The sequence below is a fragment of the Cololabis saira genome, chromosome 21 (genome assembly GCF_033807715.1).
Source record: "Cololabis saira isolate AMF1-May2022 chromosome 21, fColSai1.1, whole genome shotgun sequence".
In the NCBI taxonomy this organism is placed as follows: domain Eukaryota; kingdom Metazoa; phylum Chordata; class Actinopteri; order Beloniformes; family Belonidae; genus Cololabis; species Cololabis saira.
This window is the reverse complement of record NC_084607.1, coordinates 3,486,875-3,511,786: the sequence shown is the minus strand read 5'-3', so window position 1 is coordinate 3,511,786 and position 24,912 is coordinate 3,486,875. Positions and strand designations below refer to the sequence as shown.

The following is a 24,912-nucleotide window of genomic DNA, read 5'->3' as shown; positions in this document are numbered from 1 at the left end:
GCTAACAGGCTAACAGCTAGCGAGGCTGTCACTGCCGGACCGGGGGCCGCACGTCCCTTTGGGGGGAAAACAGCCCGCAGCTCGGCCCGCAGCACGACCCGCTGGATGCCGCGCCGTCGGCCCTTTTACCCGAGACAGGTACTTTAAAAGCGGCTGCGTTTCCCGCGGGTCACCGGCGGATTCGGTCGTTATTCTCGGGGTCGGATGTTTCTGGTTAGCTGCTCGTTATGCCGCGTTCCATTTGTCCTCGGAAGTCGGAATTTCTCAGTTCATAGTCGGAATTTTCAACTGGAACGCCCCTCGAAGTGGGATTTACTACTGGGAAAGTGGGAGAAGCTTCACCACCCTCGAGTTACCATTCCAAGATGGCTACCATTCCCAGTTCCCAGTTCCGATTTCCGAGGTAAATGGAACGCGGCGTTAGCCCCGCTGATCCGGCAGAGACTGACCCACAAAGGCTCGACTTAACCCGCTGCTGGGCCGGTTTAACCGCTGCCGCCTTCAGCAGCAGATTAACGGGGTTATTTTATAGATATGAACGCTGGTTTGGACAGCCAGGCTGAACAATCGAGCCTCCTCCGGTGTCACAACAAATTCTGTTCCCTTCGGATTCTCTGACCGGATATAGGCTATTTATTTATGTTTTAAATGTGGTGCACATGGGTTTATTGGTCCCACTTTGTATGTGTGTCATTGTGGTGGGTTTACTAAAGGTCACACATTCTGAATCTTGACAGTTTACTCAATATGAGACATTTTATATGTCATAATTGTTGACCTAATATTGCCATAGTTGTTATTTACAGGACTGTCTCAGAAAATTTGAATATTGTGATAAAGTTCTTTATTTTCTGTAATGCAATTTAAAAAAAAAAAAAAAAAAAAAAAAAAAAATGTCATACATTCTGGATTCATTACAAATCAACTGAAATATTACAAGCCTTTTATTATTTTAATATTGCTGATTATGGCTTACAGTTTAAGATTAAGATTCCCAGAATATTCTAATTTTTTGAGATAGAATATTTGAGTTTTCTTAAGCTGTAAACCATGATCAGCAATATTAAAATAATAAAAGGCTTGCAATATCTCAGTTGATTTGTAATGAATCCAGAATGGATGACATTTTTGTTTTTTTAATTGCATTACAGAAAATCACAATATTCTAATGTTCTGAGATAGTCCTGTAAGTCTACATCTCTCGTATTGTTGTTTTTTTTTTTTTAATTCTTCCTTAATCTCCCTACCATTCAGGCCTTTCTCATCTTATATATATATATATATATATATATATATATATATATATTAATTTATCTTGAAGCTGGTACTAATGTCAGAAATTTAAAAAATGGACCAACTGGCTCAGTTAAACCCATTTTAAACATCTGTATTTCCTGTCAGATGGACGGTACACTGAAGACTTGAGCTGTCACATCTGACTAAAACCAAAAACATTCAACCACTGAAATGTCACTGATGCTCAGATCACTAATATCTGCTTTGATCCCTGATCACACAGGAAGCTGATGGGTCATGCACAGTGAGGGGCGGTGCTTCCCCCGGGCCTAGTCGGGAAGCAGCAGCAGCAGCAGCAGCAGCGTCGGTGCCGCTCCCCTAAACCGGACTGTTCCTGGGCTCGGCGGGTGGAGGAGGATGGCGTTTCACGGCGCCGGAAGGCAGGCTGTCTGTGGAGATCTGTTCCCGGGCTCCGAGCTGAGCCACAAGTATTTTTGTGTCAACTCCTCTTGCGGGGCTCCCTCCACGGGCCTCAGCGCCACCCCGTGCCTGACCGGACCCACGGCCCCGGCCGGCACCCCCCGGCACCCCACCGCCCTGGGAGGGAGCACCGGCGGGGGGGCGGCCGTGCCTCAGCCCTACAGCAACCCGGCCAGCGAGGTTCCCAGTCCCGCTGAGATGGAGCCGGACCGACCCATCGGCTATGGAGCATTTGGTGTTGTTTGGTAAGAGAACCGGCCATTAACGATTTAAAGTTTCCTCACAATCTTGCTGACCACCGTCGGGCTGCATCTAGGGTTGTCCCCATCAGGATTTTTTCACTCCCGATCACTTGAGTTTGAGTTTCTGCCGGTCCCGATTTTTCCCGATCCGATCACTTTTTTTGGCTCCCGATACATTTCCGATACTTTTTCCCGATCAGATACATTTTGGCAATGAATTTAAAAAAAAAAAGAAAGAAAAAGAGGACTAAAACTCAAATTATCCCAAGTTTCTTTTATGGTCCATTGCAGAACAACATGGACATTTATTTCAACAAAGTTTATCAGCTCTGGTGCCACAAAATGTAAAATGAAAAAAATGTAGAAAAATGTAAAAACATGAAATTGTAAACTAAAACAAAAAGTGCAGAATAGTGCAATAACAAAAATAAATAAATGTAACTTCAAAAGAGGCAGTTGAATGACATCCAGTCAAACTCACAAAGACAAGAAAATTAAAATACTTTTTGGTTTAACATTAGTGCAACATTCTGAATGGATGAAATGAATAACAGCAGCTTAATGAACATGAACATGTAGAACATTTCACAATTCAAACATGGAAACCATGTTAGTTTCGCTTACTTCGTCACTTCCAGCCGGTGGCTGGAAGTGACGTTAAATGCAATGATATATATAAATTAAAAACATTAAAGGGATTGTGACATGAAAAACACATTTTTCTTGATTTTTTGTGTTTTGTTGGGTGTCTTGACATCAATTACACCCAAAAAACAACGAACTTTTAACATTCAGTGTATTGTGTGCTTTCTGGGATTTTCCGCATAACTATGCAAAAACGGCTCATCTGGTTTGGTGGCGGGCCTATACGTATAGGCCCGCTAAATCACCGCCCCCTCCACCCAGCTCCTGCCTCCTCTCCTCTCCAGCGCACCATAAAGGCTGATTTATGGTTCCGCGTTACACCGACGCAGAACCTACGGCGAAGGGTTACGCGGCGACGCGGCACCGTACCCTGAACCCTACGGCGTAGGATCTGGGTCGATTTAACGCGGAACCATAAATCAGGCTTAACACGGAGCTGTTTAGAGCCTCTTTTGTTCTAATCACCGGAGGAAAACTGCTAAGAAGACCCGCGGCCACTGACTGGACTTAAGATAAGGGGACACTTTATTTACATGCCTTTATTTTTATGATTGTTTGCTGTGGTTCGCCCTCCTGCTTTTCCGTGCATGCTTCGCCTGTCGCTCCGACGCCGCTGTGAGCGTATGGCTGGAGGAGGAGGAGGTTTGGAGGAGGAGCGGAGCAATGATTGACAGGAAAGGAGGGAAAGGAAGCATTTTTCACGGCGCAAAAAAACACTGTAATAAAAAGCCAGGAAAAGAGTACTAGAGTGAAGTTTTTCTTGTTACACTCTTTTAGACACATTTGAGGGATGTTGGCCAAGACTTTTAATAGTGTTAAAAGCATGTTAAAAATGATGTCACAATACCATTAATAACTAGGTTTGTCCCGATACTTTTTTGGCCGATACCGATGTTTTGAAAATGCCGTGATCGGGCCCGACCGATCGGGACAACACTAGCTGCATCTTTTAATCTTTCTTTGAATAATGGAACCAAATTGAATGTATGAAACTGGTCATATGATCATATGCTCACGTTGTTGAGGGCGTTTTCACACCCACCTGAGTCCATTTACATTAAATCCAATCCAATCCACTTTCCTGCGGTTTGTTTCCCCTCGTGAGGAGACGTAATCGCACCTCGGCGCGGTACAAAACGGTCAGAATGAGACTCACCAGAAAAGATTTGAACCAAACAGTGAACTCTTTAGCATCTGATCACATGACTCCAAGGACTGAATTAAGTTAGACTTTTGTTTCTTTCTTCTCTGAAGTTACTAACATGATTGACAGGTCTTTCTGGTTAATGCACACAAAAGCCTGTGCTGTTTGATTATTTGGGCCTAGACTAATTACTGGACTGTGACGTCACACACAGGTTTTCTGAAGTGTGCTGTTTATTCCATGACGGCTCAGCGCCGTGTTGTAAATGGGTGGAACCGTACATTGTTCACAACAATGGACGAAGCATCCTTTCACGTCACCCACTGGTTTCTGAAGAACGATTTTGAAGCGTGTTTTTCTTCGTACGGGGTGCAGCCACCCAAGCCGACGAGAACACGCCCACCGCCTGTCAATCAAAGTCGCTCGCGCTACGCCAGGCTACGTCGTGTGTGATTTACTGCAGAGGAGGATCCTGAAATGATCCAGCCGGACTCCTGGCTCCTTTAGCGGGTCCAGGTGGAAAGAGCTGCGGAGCTTATGGTTAAAGCCTGAATTATGGTTCTGCGTCAAATCGACGCCGTGCCGTCGTGAACCTTCGGACTTCTCCATCACTCCATTTCTCCGCGTTGCAGTTCCCCCCGTGACCGCTTATTTGCGATCTTTTCCTGAATGGTTTTCCGACTTTTTCCGGTGTCAGTGAATCAAAGAGATAAGGACAACTATTGTGCAAAAAAACAAAACTAAAAAAATCACATATAAACGAAGAAAAGAGCGCTGAAAGTTCACGACTGCTTGAAACCGGAAACCGGAAATGCGTTGCTTCCAAGCAAACCAATCACAGCCCTCTCGTCTGCGTTTGGTCTGCGTCGCCTCGACACATGGTTACAATTTTTGGGAGGTGACGTTAGCGACGGCGCGTACCCTACGCTGTAGGCACGGCGTCGTTTTGACGCAGAACCATAACTCAGCCTTAACTTTCTTAACTAATCAGAATCTGGCCGCTGCGTTTATCAGACGCTCGCTGAACTAAAGCTACCTGGTCCTCTTTTCACCCTCAGACCGTCCAGACCAACTTACAGCCAGTCACAGTGGTCTGGAAGTAGAAATGATCCAAAATATGAGTGATCACGGTCTGTTTGGTCTTTATTCACAACTTACAAATCAGTACGGTGCTAAGTAGCAAAAGTGATGAGTTATCTGTTCGGTGTGCCGGTTTGACGTGATGTAAGGCAAGGCAAGTTTATTTATATAGCACAATTCAACACAAGGTAATTCAAAGTGTTTTACATCAACATTAAAGCGGCAAGACACAATTAGACAGTAAATAACAAATACAATTATTAGAAAAGAAGGTAAAATGATAAAAATCACAAGTTGCTGAAAACTAAGGGCAGTAGAGTACAGCAGGTACATCTCATTCGCGGTTTTCAGAAAGTATTTAATTTAAGAGTACGCTTAAATACCAAATAAATGAAATAAAATGATGAGAAAAGAGGTAAAATAATAAAAAGCACAAGTTGTTAAAAATAAGGGCAGTAGAGTTTAGAAGGTAAGTATTTAATTTAAGAGTACGCTTCAGTAAACAGTAATGTTTTTAACCCTGATTTGAAGGATCTACAGTGTGAGCAGACCTCAGGTCTACAGGAAGTTTGTTCCACCGGTGAGGAGCAGAATAACTGAACACTGCCTCACATGTACAACAGAAAATATTAAACTGGGGTCAGTAAAGGAGCTGCAGGTCTGGATCTGGACCCTAGTGGTCTGTAGAGGACCTGCAGGTCTGGATCTGGACCCTAGTGGTCTGTAGAGGACCTGCAGGTCTGGATCTGGACCCTAGTGGTCTGTAGAGGACCTGCAGGTCTGGATCTGGACCCTAGTGGTCTGTAGAGGACCTGCAGGTCTGGATCTGGACCCTAGTGGTCTGTAGAGGACCTGCAGGTCTGGATCTGGACCCTAGTGGTCTGTAGAGGACCTGCAGGTCTGGATCTGGACCCTAGTGGTCTGTAGAGGACCTGCAGGTCTGGATCTGGACCCTAGTGGTCTGTAGAGGACCTGCAGGTCTGGATCTGGACCCTAGTGGTCTGTAGAGGACCTGCAGGTCTGGATCTGGACCCTAGTGGTCTGTAGAGGACCTGCAGGTCTGGATCTGGACCCTAGTGGTCTGTAGAGGACCTGCAGGTCTGGATCCGGACCCTAGTGGTCTGTAGAGGACCTGCAGGTCTGGATCTGGACCCTAGTGGTCTGTAGAGGACCTGCAGGTCTGGATCTGGACCCTAGTGGTCTGTAGAGGACCTGCAGGTCTGGATCTGGACCCTAGTGGTCTGTAGAGGACCTGCAGGTCTGGATCTGGACCCTAGTGGTCTGTAGAGGACCTGCAGGTCTGGATCTGGACCCTAGTGGTCTGTAGAGGACCTGCAGGTCTGGATCTGGACCCTAGTGGTCTGTAGAGGACCTGCAGGTCTGGATCTGGACCCTAGTGGTCTGTAGAGGACCTGCAGGTCTGGATCTGGACCCTAGTGGTCTGTAGAGGACCTGCAGGTCTGGATCTGGACCCTAGTGGTCTGTAGAGGTTTATGCAGCTTCAGTGCGTTGAAACGTTCCTCTCCAGCCGTGAAGAATCACAACAATTCTTCAATTGTTTAAATTCTTGTTTCTGCAACAGTCTGATCCGTTAGTAGTGAGGATGTTCTTCTTTTGCTATATTGGATTTTACACGTATGTGGGGAAAAGAACCAAACCTGGTTGTAAAAGCTTCTGGACCAGAGCGAACAAATGCAGGTGTGAAAGTGTCCAACATGTTGCTTCTCGCAGGTTTGTTTACAGACACTAGTTGATTAAATGTTGAAAAACTGAACTGAATTCTTCTGTTAATCGTTTTAGGTTTTGTCGTTGTAGTAAAGTGATGCCATCTCTTCCTCGCATATGAACTCGATGAGCTCTGAGCTTCACCCTCGCTGTTTTCTAGAGGTTTTTTTGTCTCTTTAGAAACCCTGATGAAGCTTTTTAGTTTTTTCATCGGAACATAAACATTTACTGAATACTGCTTAAAATTAGACTTACTGAATAAAACAAGAATCCTTTTCATGTGTTTAACAACTCCTGCAGAATCGTCTGTCTGTTAATCAGATGATTTATCTCGGGTATTGTTCAATTCTCATTATTGAAGCTGTGCTAATCGTCACCCCGCTGTTTAATTGACCGCTGTTTAATTGGCCCACATCCGGTGCATTAATTACTTGAAACTGTTTGGGGACGACATTAAGAACCGATGTTCCATCAGTGTTGAGTAATACAAAATAACGGGTGCGTGAAATGAGGATAAAGTGAATTTATGGTCGAGGAGGCCCCAAACCTTTGTTTGGCCAAATATCTTAATAAAAACAATATTCTATATGATCACCAGTGTGGGTTCAGAAAAAAACATTCCACGTCTATGGCCCTCACTTGTAGATAACATCACCAAAGCTGCCGATAACAAGGACATTACTTTAGGAGTATTTGTGGATCTATCAAAGGCATTTGATACTGTCAATCATGATATTTTATTACAAAAACTTTCTCTTCTTCGTTTAAAAGGCTCAAGTTTGTTATGGTTCAAAAGCTATTTATCAAATAGAAAGCAATTTGTTTCTTGGAGTAACACTACTCGGATTACAGGTGGATTTCTTGTGGTGTGCCTCAAGGATCGATTCTGGGCCCGTTACTCTTTCTTATTTACATAAATGATCTATACATGGCATCATCTAAAGTATTTTTTATTTTGTTTGCAGATGACGCCAATATTTTTTTATCTGGTAATAGGGCTGGGCGATATATCGAGATTTTAATATATATCGATATATTTTCAAACGCGATATGGTACAAGACAATATCGTTTATATCGATTTCTAAAAAGAAAAAAACATTTTCTTTTTTTTTTTTTTTTTTTTAATGATTTTGATATAGCTTATTTTGTGACAAATTGACTTGAATATTTTATTTGAGATTTGCACAAATGTTTTGTTATTTGCAAAACTGTCAACCTCAGTGGAAAAGTCTGCCTGTTACTGTCTACATTGTATTAATTACAGTGTATTTTAATTTAATTGTTATGCAGGAAAGGGATATTTGTTTTATTTTATTCAAGAAGCATTTTTATTCTATATATGCAGGCAGTTTATTTTTATTTCATTAGTTTTATACATGTTGATATTGTGCAGACCTCTGTTAATAAAGATTCCTGTGTGACATTTGGCACGAGGCTTTGTATTAAAACTGACTGTTTTTTTAAGAAATGAAGCTAACAGAGATGCTAACAGAGATGCTAACAGAGATGCTAACAGAGATGCTATGCTATAATGCTTTGGGGGAAACCCCAATTATGCCACAGAAAAAATATCGAGATATATATCGAGTATCAACATTTAGCTAGAAAATATCGAGATATGACTTTTGGTCCATATCGCCCAGCCCTATCTGGTAACAATGGACATAAACTAATATCTGAAATGAACATGGAATTGATCAAGGTTGTCGCCTGGTTCAAGTCCAACAAATTATCACTTGATATAAAGAAAAGTTCATACATTATACGTTATTTTCCCCTAGAAACCAACAAGCTACTAACGCCCTTCCAAATGTTCATATAAACAAAGGGGCGCGTTACCTGTGCTCTATTAAAAGAAGCTGTCTCCTTGACGTCGTCCACCAACACCTCTCTGATCCGTCTTGTCTTCCAGGTCGGTGACGGATCCTCGAGACGGTCGAAAGGTGGCGTTGAAGAAGATGCCCAACGTCTTCCAGAACCTGGTTTCCTGCAAGAGAGTCTTCAGGGAGCTGAGGATGCTGTGCTTCTTCAAACATGACAATGTAATGACCGGGGATACGGGAGGGTGGTGTGTATATGTGACCTGTTCAGCGTGAGTCAAAGGTTTAGTTCAGGGGCATCAAACTCATTTTTCTTGGCGGGGCCGGATTTGACCAATTTTTTTCTCGCGGGCCGCACGCACAAAATAACAAAAACGGTGCGAAAGATTTTTTCTAATTCTTTTTTTTTACTATTGTTATCTAATCCAATATCAGTTTAATTAATTTTAAAGGAAATATGCACTTTGTTTACACTCTAATTATGGAAAATTTCTACAGGATCTTTTCTTGAAATTTCTCGTTTTCTTTTCAAATTATGTAAGATACTTTTAATATCATTTTACAAAGATAAACAGAAACAAGTTCGCTTTTTTATAGGAAATTTAATTAAAAGCAAAATCTTTCTTATTACATCTGAGAGTGTTTCTTTGTGATTTAGAGATTTTTCCAGTACAATTAAGTGTATTTATTTTTTTAAATTAGCAGATATTTACGCCAGTGTACCTTCTTTTTTAACTGTTTTACTTTGTCACTATCCTCGTATTCAAAACTGAAATTCTCCATAAATATCTATCATCTTTTTTAGCAGTGATATTTTTCCTGCAAAAATATATAATAGTAGTCAGTTAATAAAAATAAACGACCGTCTACAAAGAAATAAAATCGGCAAATGCATTCTAGAAAACTAAAAAAATGTCAAACTGCTCTCTTTGTGGAATAACGATGGATTTGTAGAAGAAATATATTATTGGATATGCTGCGATTCATGGCAATTATTTATGCCTTCCTTTTTAGTAAATTAACATTAACCCACGGGCTGCACATTTGACACCCCTGGTCTAAATCTTTGTCTGTTTCGTGTCGTCCCGCAGGTTTTGTCAGCTCTGGACATTCTGCAGCCTCCGCAGATCGACTGCTTTGAAGAGATGTATCCTTTAACGTCATCACTGATTTATGTGTTTCCCCCCGCGCAGCGTGTCCTAGTTTCCCCTCATTAATTGGCCTGCTTTAATTCTCTTTATTTAGCCGCCGATCTGTGCTCTAAATTCAGCTCATGGCTGCAGATGTGCAGCTGGTGAATATTTCATGTGGGCACGCTGGGCCTGGTTTGTAAAGCGTGGTCGTGTTGAGCAGCAGCGGCCGAGGCCCCGCGTCGGCGTGGGCGGAGGTCGATCTGTACGTGAGCGTTTCTTCCTTGACGGCAACCGCCTCGCAGCTACGTGATCACAGAGCTGATGCAGAGCGACCTCCACAAAGTGATCGTGTCTCCTCAGCCTCTCACCACCGACCACATCAAGGTGTTCCTGTACCAGATCCTGCGAGGTGAGCGGCCGCTTCCACTGCACACCCGGTCACTACAGAAGAGTTACCGGATTTTCTGGAGCACAAGTCGCACCAGCCATAAAATGCATAATAAAGAAGGAAAAAATAAATACAGGACTGTCTCAGAAAATTAGAATATTGTGATTTTCTGTAATGCAATTACAAAAACAAAAATGTCATACATTCTGGATTTATTACAAATCAACTGAAATATTGCAAGCCTTTTATTATTTTAATATTGTTGATCGTGGATTAAAGCTTAAGAAAACTCAAATATCCTATCTCAAAAAATTTGAATATTCTGGGAATCTTAATCTTAAACTGTAAACCATAATCAGCAATATTAAAATAATAAAAGGCTTGCAATATTTCAGTTGATTTGTAACAAATCTAGAATGTATGACATTTTTGTTTTTTTTAATTGCATTACAGAAAAAAAAAAACTATCACAATATTCAAATTTTCTGAGACAATCCTGTATAAGTCTCATTTTTGGGGGAAGTTTATTCCATAAAATCCAACACCAAGAACAGACATGTCATCTTGAAAGGCAATTTAAAATAAAAATAGAATAGAGACAACAACAGGCTGAATAATTGCACGGTTTGCTTACGTTACATGACACAACTGAGTATGTGCCTGGTATGTTAACATAACATATTAAGAGTTATTCAGATAACTATAGCATAAATAACATGCTAAGAAGTTTACCAAACCATCCGTGTCTCTCCAAATAACTAAAATCCGATGAAATCTTACTTTTAAACAACTCCGCTAACTCCGGAGGTAGAAGATGCGGCGCTTCCTAGAGCGCCCTCTTGCAGTTTAGTGTGAAAATAACATGTGAAATGATAAACCGGTAATAATGTGTTAATAATTTCACACCTAAGTCGCTCCAGAGTATAAGGCTGCTTTCAGACCTGTGGCCCGTTTGTTTTGTTCCGATTCAGGGGCTGAATCGATACAGTTGTTCCGTTTCTCGTTTGTGGAGTTTGTGTTCACAAGGCAAACGTCTGTACCGTTTCAAAGCTGTTAACAAATGCCATGCGCAAACCAGCTGCTCTCTGATTGGTCAAATGAACGTGGAAGGAGTTTCCTCTTCTGCACCCTGGGATAAACAACACGCCCCTTTCAGCGCAGACCGCAGCCGTTGGCTTTAGGCTGATTTATGGTTCCCCGTTACACCAACGCAGAGCATACGGCGTAGGCTCTGCGTCGATTTAATGCTGAACCATAAATCAGGCTTTACCCATTCTAGGCATGGGGCGATATACGATATTATCGTATATCGCGATAAAAAACGGCGATAACGTGTTATCGTGGGGTACTGTAATTATCGCCAATTCTTTTTTTTTTTTTTTTTTTGTTTTTTTTTCGGTCACACAAGGCTACCAGCCAGGTAGAAGCCAGTGTTATTTTTTTCATGTATTTTATTAATATTATTTATTATTATTATTTATTTAATATTTTTCAGAGAGTAGTACAATCCGTGTGCATTTGACTACTGTGGCACTTTATTTTCACTCAATCTTTGTGTTGGCCATGCTGCTTTTGTTTTGTATACTACAGAGCAGTGCCTTTATTTTATTATTTTTCCAGAGAGCCGTACTAAGTAGCAGCCAGCCACTGTTAGAGTTTCAGAGAGTAATACAATCAGTGTGCATTTGGCTTTACTTTGTCACTTTATTTCTATTTGTCACTTATTTCTTTCGACTCTCAGGGAAGTATTTTCTTACAAAAAAAGAAAGTTCAAATAAGTACCGGTACCGGTACTATAGTTTACACTTTGTAATGCATAACATTTACAGTACATTATTTGTTCTCTACCTCAAGTGTCACTGTGTTGAGAATGATTTGAGAATAAATGTTCTGAAGGAACCAGTGGATCCACGGTTAGTGTTTTTCCTTGCATTTTAATAATTTTATAAGCGACGCGCTAATATCGTGATAATATCGTAATCGTGATATTTTTGTCCACTAATATCGTGATATGAAATTTTCATATCGTCCCATGCCTAACCCATTCATGTGACATTCATGACCGCTCGGCGCAGAGCGGAGCTCAGCGGCGGGCGAGAGGGCGCCTGCCGCACGGTTTGCGCTGCACAAACCCTGCCCGGATTGAACATCTTTTAATTTCACCGTGCCGTGCTGGGACGACATCTCGGCACGTCCAATAGGAGAGAAGGAGGTGGAGGCTGCACCGACTCTTCTCCTTGCGCCGCGGTCGCACATACACAATGAATGGCGTTGTATCGGTTGCTGTGTGGATCATGTTCTCACTACAAATAAAAAAAATGAAACCGTTTCAGGTCTGGAATGGAATCGGGCCGAGACCACCTCTCCTAGGATCTCGGATCGCTTGTTTTGTGCCGTTTCAGAGCGCGATTGCTGTGTTCACATATAACAAACGTTCCGATCTTTAGGGGGAAACGCTCGCTGTTCCAGAACAACTGCTTGAAACGGGACAGGTGTGAAAGCTCCCTAAGTCGCAGCCCCGGCCAAACTATGAAAAAAAAACAAAACGCGACCTATAGTCGGAAAATCCAGTATTTGTAATCAAGTCTCCAGGTATCGAGCGTCACGCTACAATAGCTTATATCATCCCTAGTGGGAGCCAGTGGTATTACAGACCATCTAAGTTGAAGTGTAATTCCTACATGTCAGCTTCAGTGGATTATCCCCTCGCTGCCTTCAGCTGGAATGAGGGTTTTATGAAGACGAGAAGAGACAGATTCATTACAGCAAATCAGTTTCAGTGTTTCTGTTGAACCTGATTTGAGTTGTTTTTGTTCAGGGTTAAAGTATCTGCACTCGGCCGGGATCCTGCACAGAGACATCAAACCTGGAAACCTTCTGGTCAACAGCAACTGTCTGCTCAAGGTGATGCTCACAACACCGACCACACACTCCCCTCACGACGACACGCTCCCCTCACGACGACACGCTCCCCTCACGACGACACGCTCCCCTCACGACGACACGCTCCCCTCACGACGACACGCTCCCCTCACGACGACACGCTCCCCTCACGACGACACGCTCCCCTCACGACGACACGCTCCCCTCACGACGACACGCTCCCCTCACGACGACGACACACTCCCCTCACGACGACACACTCCCCTCACGACGACGACACGCTCTCCTCACGACGACACGCTCTCCTCACGACGACACACTCCCCTCACGACGACACGCTCCCCTCACGACGACACACTCCCCTCACGACGACACGCTCCCCTCACGACGACACGCTCCCCTCACGACGACACACTCCCCTCACGACGACACACTCCCTTCACGACGACACACTCCCCTCACGACGACACACTCCCCTCACGACGACGACACGCTCCCCTCACGACGACACGCTCCCCTCACGACGACACGCTCCCCTCACGACGACACGCTCCCCTCACGACGACACGCTCCCCTCACGATGACGACACGCTCCCCTCACGACGACACACTCCCCTCACGACGACACGCTCCCCTCACGATGACGACACGCTCCCCTCACGACGACACACTCCCCTCACGACGACACACTCCCCTCACGACGACACGCTCCCCTCACGACGACACACTCCCCTCACGACACACTCCCCTCACGACGACACACTCCCCTCACGACGACGACACGCTCCCCTCACGACGACACGCTCCCCTCACGACGACACGCTCCCCTCACGACGACACGCTCCCCTCACGACGACGACACGCTCCCCTCACGACGACACGCTCCCCTCACGACGACACGCTCCCCTCACGACGACGACGGCACACTCCCCTCACGACGACACGCTCCCCTCACGACGACACGCTCCCCTCACGACGGCACACTCCCCTCACGACGACACGCTCCCCTCACGACGACACACTCCCCTCACGACGACACGCTCCCCTCACGACGACACGCTCCCCTCACGACGGACACGCTCCCCTCACGACGACACGCTCTCCTCACGACGACACGCTCTCCTCACGACGACACACTCCCCTCACGACGACACGCTCCCCTCACGACGACACGCTCCCCTCACGACGACACGCTCCCCTCACGACGACACGCTCTCCTCACGACGACACGCTCTCCCTCACGACGACACGCTCCCCTCACGACGACACGCTCCCCTCACGACGACACGCTCCCCTCACGACGACACACTCCCCTCACGACGACACGCTCCCCTCACGACGACACGCTCCCCTCACGACGACACACTCCCCTCACGACGACGACACGCTCCCCTCACGACGACACACGCTCCCCTCACGACGACGACACGCTCCCCTCACGACGACGACACGCTCCCCTCACGACGACACACTCCCCTCACGACGACACGCTCCCCTCACGACGACACACTCCCCTCACGACGACACGCTCCCCTCACGACGACACGCTCCCCTCACGACGACACGCTCCCCTCACGACGACACGCTCCCCTCACGACGACACGCTCCCCTCACGACGACACGCTCCCCTCACGACGACACGCTCCCCTCACGACGACACGCTCCCCTCACGACGACACGCTCCCCTCACGACGACACGCTCCCTCACGACGACCACGACCTCCCCTCACGACGACACGCTCCCCTCACGACGACACGCTCCCCTCACGACGACACGCTCCCCTCACGACGACACGCTCCCCTCACGACGACACGCTCCCCTCACGACGACACGCTCCCCTCACGACGACACGCTCCCCTCACGACCACACGCTCCCCTCACGACGACACACTCCCCTCACGACGACACACTCCCCTCACGACGACGACACACTCCCCTCACGACGACACGCTCCCCTCACGACGACGACACGCTCCCCTCACGACGACACACTCCCCTCACGACGACGACACACTCCCCTCACGACGACACGCTCCCCTCACGACGACACGCTCCCCTCACGACGACACACTCCCCTCACGACGACACGCTCCCCTCACGACGACACGCTCCCCTCACGACGACACACTCCCCTCACGACGACGACACGCTCCCCTCACGACGACACACTCCCCTCACGACGACACGCTCCCCTCACGACGACACGCTCCCCTCACGACGACACACTCCCCTCACGACGACACACTCCCCTCACGACGACACGCTCCCCTCACGACGACACGCTCCCCTCACGACGACACGCTCCCCTCACGACGACACACTCCCCTCACGACGACACACTCCCCTCACGACGACACACTCCCCTCACGACGACACGCTCCCCTCACGACGACGACACACTCCCCTCACGACGACGACACGCTCCCCTCACGACGACACGCTCCCCTCACGACGACACGCTCCCCTCACGACGACGACACACTCCCCTCACGACGACACGCTCCCCTCACGACGACACGCTCCCCTCACGACGACACACTCCCCTCACGACGACACGCTCCCCTCACGACACGCTCCCCTCACGACTACGACACGCTCCCCTCATGACTACACACTCCCCTCACGACGACACACTCCCCTCACGACGACACACTCCCCTCACGACGACACGCTCCCCTCACGACGACACACTCCCCTCACGACGACACGCTCCCCTCACGACGACACGCTCCCCTCACGACGACACACTCCCCTCACGACACACTCCCCTCACGACGACGACACACTCCCCTCATGACTACACACTCCCCTCACGACGACACACTCCCCTCACGACGACACGCTCCCCTCACGACGACACACTCCCCTCACGACGACACGCTCCCCTCACGACGACACGCTCCCCTCACGACGACACGCTCCCCTCACGACGACACGCTCCCCTCACGACGACACGCTCCCCTCACGACGACACGCTCCCCTCACGACGACACGCTCCCCTCACGACGACACGCTCCCCTCACGACGACACGCTCCCCTCACGACGACACACTCCCCTCACGACGACACGCTCCCCTCACGACGACACGCTCCCCTCACGACGACACACTCCCCTCACGATGACACACTCCCCTCACGACGACGACACACTCCCCTCACGACGACACACTCCCCTCACGACGACACGCTCCCCTCACGACGACACGCTCCCCTCACGACGACACACTCCCCTCACGATGACACACTCCCCTCACGACGACGACACACTCCCCTCATGACTACACACTCCCCTCACGACGACACACTCCCCTCACGACGACACGCTCCCCTCACGACGACACGCTCCCCTCACGACGACACGCTCCCCTCACGACGACACGCTCCCCTCACGACGACACGCTCCCCTCACGACGACACGCTCCCCTCACGATGACACACTCCCCTCACGACGACGACACACTCCCCTCATGACTACACACTCCCCTCACGACTACACACTCCCCTCACGACGACACACTCCCCTCACGACGACACGCTCCCCTCACGACGACACGCTCCTCACGACGACACGCTCCCCTCACGACGACACGCTCCCCTCACGACGACACGCTCCTCACGACGACACGCTCCCCTCACGACGACACGCTCCCCTCACGACGACACGCTCCCCTCACGACGACACGCTCCCCTCACGACGACACGCTCCCCTCACGACGACACGCTCCCCTCACGACGACACGCTCCCCTCACGACGACACGCTCCCCTCACGACGACACGCTCCCCTCACGACGACACGCTCCCCTCACGACGACACGCTCCCCTCACGACGACACGCTCCCCTCACGACGACACGCTCCCCTCACGACGACACACTCCCCTCACGACGACACGCTCCCCTCACGACGACACGCTCCCCTCACGACGACACACTCCCCTCACGACGACACGCTCCCCTCACGACGACACGCTCCCCTCACGACGACACGCTCCCCTCACGACGACACGCTCCCCTCACGACGACACGCTCCCCCTCACGACGACACGCTCCCCTCACGACGACACACTCCCCTCACGACGACACGCTCCCCTCACGACGACACGCTCCCCTCACGACCGACACGCTCCCCTCACGACGACACGCTCCCCCTCACGACGACACACTCCCCTCACGACGACGACACACTCCCCTCACGACGACGACACGCTCCCCTCACGACGACACACTCCCCTCACGACGACACGCTCCCCTCACGACGACACGCTCCCCTCACGACGACACGCTCCCTCACGACGACACGCTCCCCTCACGACGACGACACGCTCCCCTCACGACGACGACACGCTCCCCTCACGACGACACGCTCCCCCTCACGACGACACACTCCCCTCACGACGACACACTCCCCTCACGACGACACACCTCCCCCTCACGACGACGACACACTCCCCTCACGACGACACGCTCCCTCACGACGACACGCTCCCCTCACGATGACGACACACTCCCCTCACGATGACGACACGCTCCCCTCACGACGGACACGCTCCCCTCACGACGACACACTCCCCTCACGACGACACGCTCCCCTCACGACGACACACTCCCCTCACGATGACGACACGCTCCCCTCACGACGACACACTCCCCTCACGACGACACACTCCCCTCACGACGACACACTCCCCTCACGACGACACGCTCCCCTCACGATGACACGCTCCCCTCACGACGACGACACGCTCCCCCTCACGACGACACGCTCCCCTCACGACGACACGCTCCCCTCACGACGACACGCTCCCCTCACGATGACGACACGCTCCCCTCACGACGACACGCTCCCCCTCACGACGACGACACGCTCCCCTCACGACGACACGCTCCCCTCACGACGACACGCTCCCCTCACGACGACACACTCCCCTCACGACGACACGCTCCCCTCACGACGACACGCTCCCCCTCACGATGACGACACGCTCCCCTCACGACGACACACTCCCCCTCACGACGACACGCTCCCCTCACGACGACACGCTCCCTCACGACGACACACTCCCCTCACGACGACACACTCCCCTCACGACGACACGCTCCCCTCACGACGACACGCTCCCCTCACGACGACACACTCCCCTCACGACGACACGCCTCCCCTCACGATGACACGCTCCCCCTCACGACGACGACACGCTCCCCTCACGACGACACGCTCCCCTCACGACGACACGCTCCCCTCACGACGACACGCTCCCCTCACGATGACGACACGCTCCCCTCACGACGACACGCTCCCCTCACGACGACACGCTCCCCTCACGACGACACGCTCCCCTCACGACGACACGCTCCCCTCACGACGACACGCTCCCCTCACGACGACACGCTCCCCTCACGACGACACGCTCCCCTCACGACGACACGCTCCCCTCACGACGACACGCTCCCCTCACGACGACGACACGCTCCCCTCACGACGACACGCTCCCCCTCACGACGACACGCTCCCCTCACGACGACACGCTCCCCTCACGACGACACGCTCCCCTCACGGACGACACGCTCCCCTCACGACGACACGCTCCCCCTCACGACGACACGCTCCCCTCACGACGACACGCTCCCCTCACGACGACACGCTCCCCTCACGACGACACGCTCCCCTCACGACGACACGCTCCCCCTCACGACGACACGCTCCCCTCACGACGACACGCTCCCCTCACGACGACACGCTCCCCTCACGACGACACGCTCCCCTCACGACGACACGCTCCCCTCACGACGACACGCTCCCCTCACGACGACACGCTCCCCTCACGACGACACGCTCCCCTCACGACGACACGCTCCCCTCACGACGACACGCTCCCCTCACGACGACACGCTCCCCTCACGACGACACGCTCCCCTCACGACGACACGCTCCCCTCACGACGACACGCTCCCCTCACGACGACACGCTCCCCCTCACGACGACACGCTCCCCTCACGACGGACACGCTCCCCTCACGACGACACGCTCCCCTCACGACGACACACTCCCCTCACCACGACACGCTCCCCTCACGACGACACACTCCCCTCACGGACGACACGCTCCCCTCACGACGACGACACACTCCCCCTCACGACGACACGCTCCCCTCACGACGACACGCTCCCCTCACGACGACGACACGCTCCCCCTGCACGACGACACGCTCCCCTCACGACGACGACACGCTCCCCTCACGACGACACGCTCCCCTCACGACGACGACACGCTCCCCTCACGACGACACGCTCCCCTCACGACGACACACTCCCCTCACGACGACACGCTCCCCTCACGACGACACGCTCCCCTCACGACGACACACTCCCCTCACGACGACACACTCCCCTCACGACGACACGCTCCCCTCACGACGACACACTCCCCTCACGACGACACGCTCCCCTCACGACGACACGCTCCCCTCACGACGACACGCTCCCCTCACGACGACACGCTCCCCCTCACGACGACACGCTCCCCTCACGACGACACCGCTCCCCTCACGACGACACGCTCCCCTCACGACGACACGCTCCCCTCACGACGACACGCTCCCCTCACGACGACACGCTCCCCTCACGACGACACGCTCCCCTCACGACGACACGCTCCCCTCACGACGACGACACACTCCCCTCACGACGACACGCTCCCCTCACGACGACACGCTCCCTCACGACGACACGCTCCCCTCACGACGACGACACACTCCCCTCACGACGACACGCTCCCCTCACGACGACGACACACTCCCCTCACGACGACCACACTCCCCTCACGACGACACGCTCCCCCTCAACGACGACACGCTCCCCTCACGACGACACGCTCCCCTCACGACGACACGCTCCCCTCACGACGACACGCTCCCCTCACGACGACACGCTCCCCTCACGACGACACGCTCCCCTCACGACGACACGCTCCCCTCACGACGACACGCTCCCCTCACGACGACACGCTCCCCCTCACGACGACACGCTCCCCCTCACGACGACGACACGCTCCCCTCACGACGACACGCTCCCCTCACGACGACACGCTCCCCTCACGACGACACGCTCCCCCTCACGACGACACGCTCCCCTCACGACGGACACGCTCCCCTCACGACGACACACTCCCCTCACGACGACACGCTCCCCTCACGACGACACACTCCCCTCACGACGACACACTCCCCTCACGACGACTCACGACGACACGCTCCCCTCACGACGACACGCTCCCCTCACGACGACACACTCCCCTCACGACGACTCACGACGACACGCTCCCCTCACGACGACACACTCCCCTCACGACGACGACACGCTCCCCTCACGACGACACACTCCCCTCACGACGACGACACGCTCCCCTCACGACGACACGCTCCCCACACGACGACACACTCCCCTCACGACGACGACACGCTCCCCTCACGACGACACGCTCCCCTCACGACGACACGCTCCCCTCACGACGACACGCTCCCCTCACGACGACGACACACTCCCCTCACGACGACACACTCCCCTCACGACGACGACACACTCCCCTCACGACGACGACACGCTCCCCTCACGACGACACGCTCCCCTCACGACGACACGCTCCCCTCACGACGACGACACGCTCCCCTCACGACGACGACACACTCCCCTCACGACGACACACTCCCCTCACGACGACGACACGCTCCCCTCACGACGACACGCTCCCCTCACGACGACACGCTCCCCTCACGACGACACGCTCCCCTCACGACGACGACACGCTCCCCTCACGACGACACGCTCCCCTCACGACGACACGCTCCCCTCACGACGACACGCTCCCCTCACGACGACACGCTCCCCTCACGACGACACACTCCCCTCACGACGACACACTCCCCTCACGACGACACGCTCCCCTCACGACGACACACTCCCCTCACGACGACACGCTCCCCTCACCTGCTCCTCTAGTTCTGACATTAAACATGTACAAACTTTTGAATAGAACTGCAGATAGTTCTGTTTTCCGTCACAAAATAACAGCTCCAGATACCTTTTTCCTTATTTTGTTCCTTTGCAACAACCTTTAAGGGTTAGGGTTAGTTGGAAGGACTGCTCGGGTCGTCCACAATGATTGGCTGAAACAAAACCTCCTTCCCAACCTTCATATATTTGACTTTCTGCAAAAGTAACTGTGTGTCTGGTAATAAAAAAAGAGGGACACGAGCTTTCAGTTCCACATTTGCATCCAAAGCTTCCTGCGTACCGTCGGTTTCAGCTTCAGCTCGACTTGTTGCAGGAAGCCGGCGGCAGACGGAGAGTCCAGATCTAGAAGAGTCCGTAGTAGGGCTGAACGATTAATTGCATTTGCGATAATATCGCGATGTGATAAAACGAGATTTTCTAACCGCAAAGGCTGCGATTTGACCAGTCACGTGATCTGGTCACGTTGCCGGCAGGGAAAAAAAAGTCAACAGTGCCGCGTGTCCGCGTGTAACCTATCTACCGTGGCCTCAGCGTTAGGGCTCGGCCAGGCAGGGCTTTATAAATATATGGGCTTTATAAATGTATTACATATATGAGCGCGGAGTCGGCGAGGAGCTGCGCGTGGCGCCGAGCACGAGCCGGGCGGGCAGTCGCGCTGTGAAGCCGGATTTATGGTTCCGCGTTAAATCGACGCAGAGTTTACGCCGTAGGTTACGCGGCGACGCGCACCGTACGTTGTGCGTACCGCGTACCCTACGGCGTAGGTCTGCGTTGGTGTAACGCTGAACCATAAATCAGCCTTAAACCACCTGCAGCCCGTCAGCTCTCCGGAGAAGTTACAGAGCAGCTGCGAGTTGCTGGTTCGTTTTGTTAACTCTGTGAGCTTTATTGGTTTGTTTGTTAGTTTGCTGGTGGTTTTTTTTCTCTCTGTGATTTTTGAGTTATTTATGAAGACGTTCTGAGTTCCCTGTGAGCAGTACTCGAGTTGAGGGGGGATGAAATAATAAAAGGGTCCAAATCATCCCCCCTTGAAATAAAAACGGTCCAAATCATCCCCCCTGTAAAACTGCCATCCCCCCTTTCCATCCCTTATGTCATTTCATCAATGAATGTGGTTTTACTGCTATTTCAACATTTAGAGTCATCACCAGAAAAATAACTTATTTGACAATTTTCACCTGTTTCAAGTAAATTTTCACTTGAAATAAGTAGGAAAATCTGTCAGTGGGACAAGATTTATCTTCTTATTACAAGCAAAAAAATCTTGTTCCACTGGCAGATTTTTCTACTTATTTCAAGTGAAAATCTACTTGAAACAGGTGAAAATTGTTGTTTTTTCCAGTGATGAGTCTTGTTTTAAATGTAATTAGATTTTTTTTGACTAAAATAAGACATTTTAACCAGAAATAAGACAAATATTCTTGTTAAGATTGTGAGTTTTTGCAGTGATCCATGTTACTTATCCTGTGAAGGACAGAGTCATATTGATAAGTTCAGAAAAGTGTTTTTTATTGTTGTGTTTTGATGTATTTGATGTAAGCCCAGTGGATATTTAAAGCTTACAGAAGGCTGCATTTAACTGCTGCTATGTCATTCCTGCAGTATTTCTGCAGCTGTTTTGGTCACTGCTATTATTTGTAATATATTATATTATTTGTAATCAGCACAAATTATCTGTCCCCGTATGATCAAATACACCATCCCCCCTGATTCTTTTTTTTACAACTCGAGTACTGCCTGTGAGGAAGGTTTTTTGTTTCCTGTGGGAGTTTTTCTGTGTTTTTCTATCAAACTACGCCTCGTTTTGCCTAAAGTTTAACCCGGTTTGGTGTCGTGCGATTGGGTTCAGAGAGAACAACCCATGTGTAGACGTGTTAAAGAGGTAAAGGCACAGATTTGTTTTCTTTATTATTGTAATCTGTGCTTTAAATAAATCCGGCAATGTTTATTATAAAACAGACTGATTTATTGCTTGTGTAGTTGAAAAATACATGAGAACAGGACCTTGAAAAAAATAATCGCATATTAAATCGCAATCGCAATATTGAGGAAAAAAATCGCAATTAGATTATTTTCAAAAATCGTTCAGCCCTAGTCCGTAGCAACATCAGTTCCTCTTCCCCCGCCAGCCGCCAGTGTTTAACGTCCTCTCGCTCGATCCCGTCTCTGCTCAGATCTGTGATTTCGGCCTGGCGCGTGTGGAGGAGCCGGACCCGTCTCGTCACATGACCCAGGAGGTGGTGACCCAGTACTACCGAGCGCCCGAGGTGCTGATGGGCTGCCGCCACTACGGCTCCGCCATCGACGTCTGGTCGGTGGGCTGCATCTTCGCCGAGCTGCTGGGACGCCGCATCCTGTTCCAGGCCCAGAGCCCCATCCAGCAGGTGAGGCCTGGGGGGGGGGGAGGGGGGGCGGGGGGGGGGAGGGAGGGAGGGAGGGAGGAGGGAGGGAGGGAGGGAGGGAGGGAGGGAGGGAGGGGCGGGGTGGGAGATAGGGGCTCCTTCCCTGGATTCTTTTACTTGCCGTGACTCCTTAACCCTTGTACTGTCTTTGGGTCAAAATGACCTAATTCTCCTGTTCCTTCCTTCCTCCTGCTCTCTCCTTCCTTCTCCCTTCCTCTTTTCTCCCTTCCTTCCTTCTTTTCTCCCTTCCTCTTTTCTCCCTTCCTTCCTTCCTTCTTTTCTCCCTTCCTTCCTTCCTTTCCTTCCTTCCTTCCTTCCTTCCTCTTTTCTCCCTTCCTTCCTTCCTTCCTTCTTTTCTCCCTTCCTTCCTTCCTTCCTTCCTTCCTTCCTTCCTTCCTTCCTTATTTTCTCCCTTCCTTCCTTCCTTCTTTCCTTCCTTATTTTCTTCCTTCCTTCCTTCCTTCTTTTCTCCCTTCCTTCCTTCCTTCCTTCTTTTCTCCCTTCCTTCCTTCCTTCCTTCCTTCCTTCCTTCCTTCCTTCCTTCCTTCCTTCCTTCCTTCCTATATATTTTCTCCCTTCCTTCCTTCCTTCTTTCCTTATTTTCTTCTTCCTTCCTTCCTTCTTTCCTCCCTTCCTTCCTTCTTTTCTCCCTTCCTTCCTTCCTTCTTTTCTCCCTTCCTTCCTTCCTTCCTTCTTTCTCCCTTCCTTCCCTTCTTCCTTCCTTCCTTATTTTCTCCCTTCCTTCCTTCCTTCCTTCCTTCCTTCTTTCCTTATTTTCTCCTTCCTTCCTTCCTTCCTTCCTTCTTTTCTCCCTTCCTTCCTTCCTTCCTTCCTTATTTTCTTCCTTCCTTCCTTCCTTCTTTTCTCCCTTCCTTCCTTCCTTCCTTCCTTATTTTCTTCCTTCCTTCCTTCCTTCCTTCCTTCCTTATTTTCTTCCTTCCTTCCTTCCTTCCTTCCTTCTTTCCTTCCTTCCTTCCTTCCTCCTTCCTTCTTTCCTCCCTTCTTTCCTTCCTTCCTTCTTTTCTCCCTTCCTTCCTTCCTTCTTTTCTCCCTTCCTTCCTTCTTTCCTTCTTTTCTCCCTTCCTTCCTTCCTTCCTTCCTTCTTCCTCCCTTCTTTCCTTCCTTCCTTCTTTTCTCCCTTCCTTCCTTCCTTATTTTCTCCCTTCCTTCCTTCCTTCCTTCCTTCCTTCTTTTCTCCCTTCCTTCCTTCCTTCCTTCTTTTCTCCTTCCTTCCTTCCTTATTTTCTCCCTTCCTTCCTTCCTTCCTTCCTTCCTTCCTTCCTTCCTTCCTTCCTTCCTTCTTTCTTCATTCCTTCCTTCCTTCTTTCCTTCCTTCCTTATTTTCTCCCTTCCTTCCTTCTTTTCTCCCTTCTTTCCTTCCTTCCTTCTTTTCTCCCTTCCTTCCTTCTTTTCCCCCTTCCTTCCTTCCTTCCTTCTTTTCCTCCCTTCCTTCCTTCCTTCCTTCTTTTCTCCCTTCCTTCCTTCCTTCTTTTCACCTTCCTTCCTTCTTTTCTCCCTTCCTTCCTTCCTTCCTTCTTTTTCCCTTCCTTCCTTCCTTCTTTTCTCCCTTCCTTCCTTCCTTCTTTTTCTCCTTCCTTCCTTCTTTTCTCCCTTCCTTCCTTCCTTCTTCCTTCCTTCCTTCCTTATTTTCTCTCTCCCTTCCTTCCTTCTTTTTCTCCCTTCTCCCTTTCTCCCTTTCCTCCCTTTCTCCCTTCCTTCCTTC

At 50.5% G+C, this 24,912-nt stretch overlaps 1 protein-coding gene across 1 annotated transcript in view; it reads left to right on the top strand.

The window, feature by feature from the left end:
- Window positions 1-24,912, top strand: part of nlk1 (nemo-like kinase, type 1) — a 25,971-nt gene continuing 1,059 nt past the window's right edge. Inside the window, exons 1-7 of the mRNA XM_061712572.1 lie at window positions 1-138; window positions 1,520-1,961; window positions 8,466-8,595; window positions 9,465-9,520; window positions 9,809-9,915; window positions 12,713-12,798; window positions 22,962-23,171. Coding sequence (XP_061568556.1) covers window positions 1,654-1,961; window positions 8,466-8,595; window positions 9,465-9,520; window positions 9,809-9,915; window positions 12,713-12,798; window positions 22,962-23,171 — 897 coding nt within the window. The 5' untranslated portion in view covers window positions 1-138; window positions 1,520-1,653. The remainder of the gene's footprint in view (window positions 139-1,519; window positions 1,962-8,465; window positions 8,596-9,464; window positions 9,521-9,808; window positions 9,916-12,712; window positions 12,799-22,961; window positions 23,172-24,912) is intronic.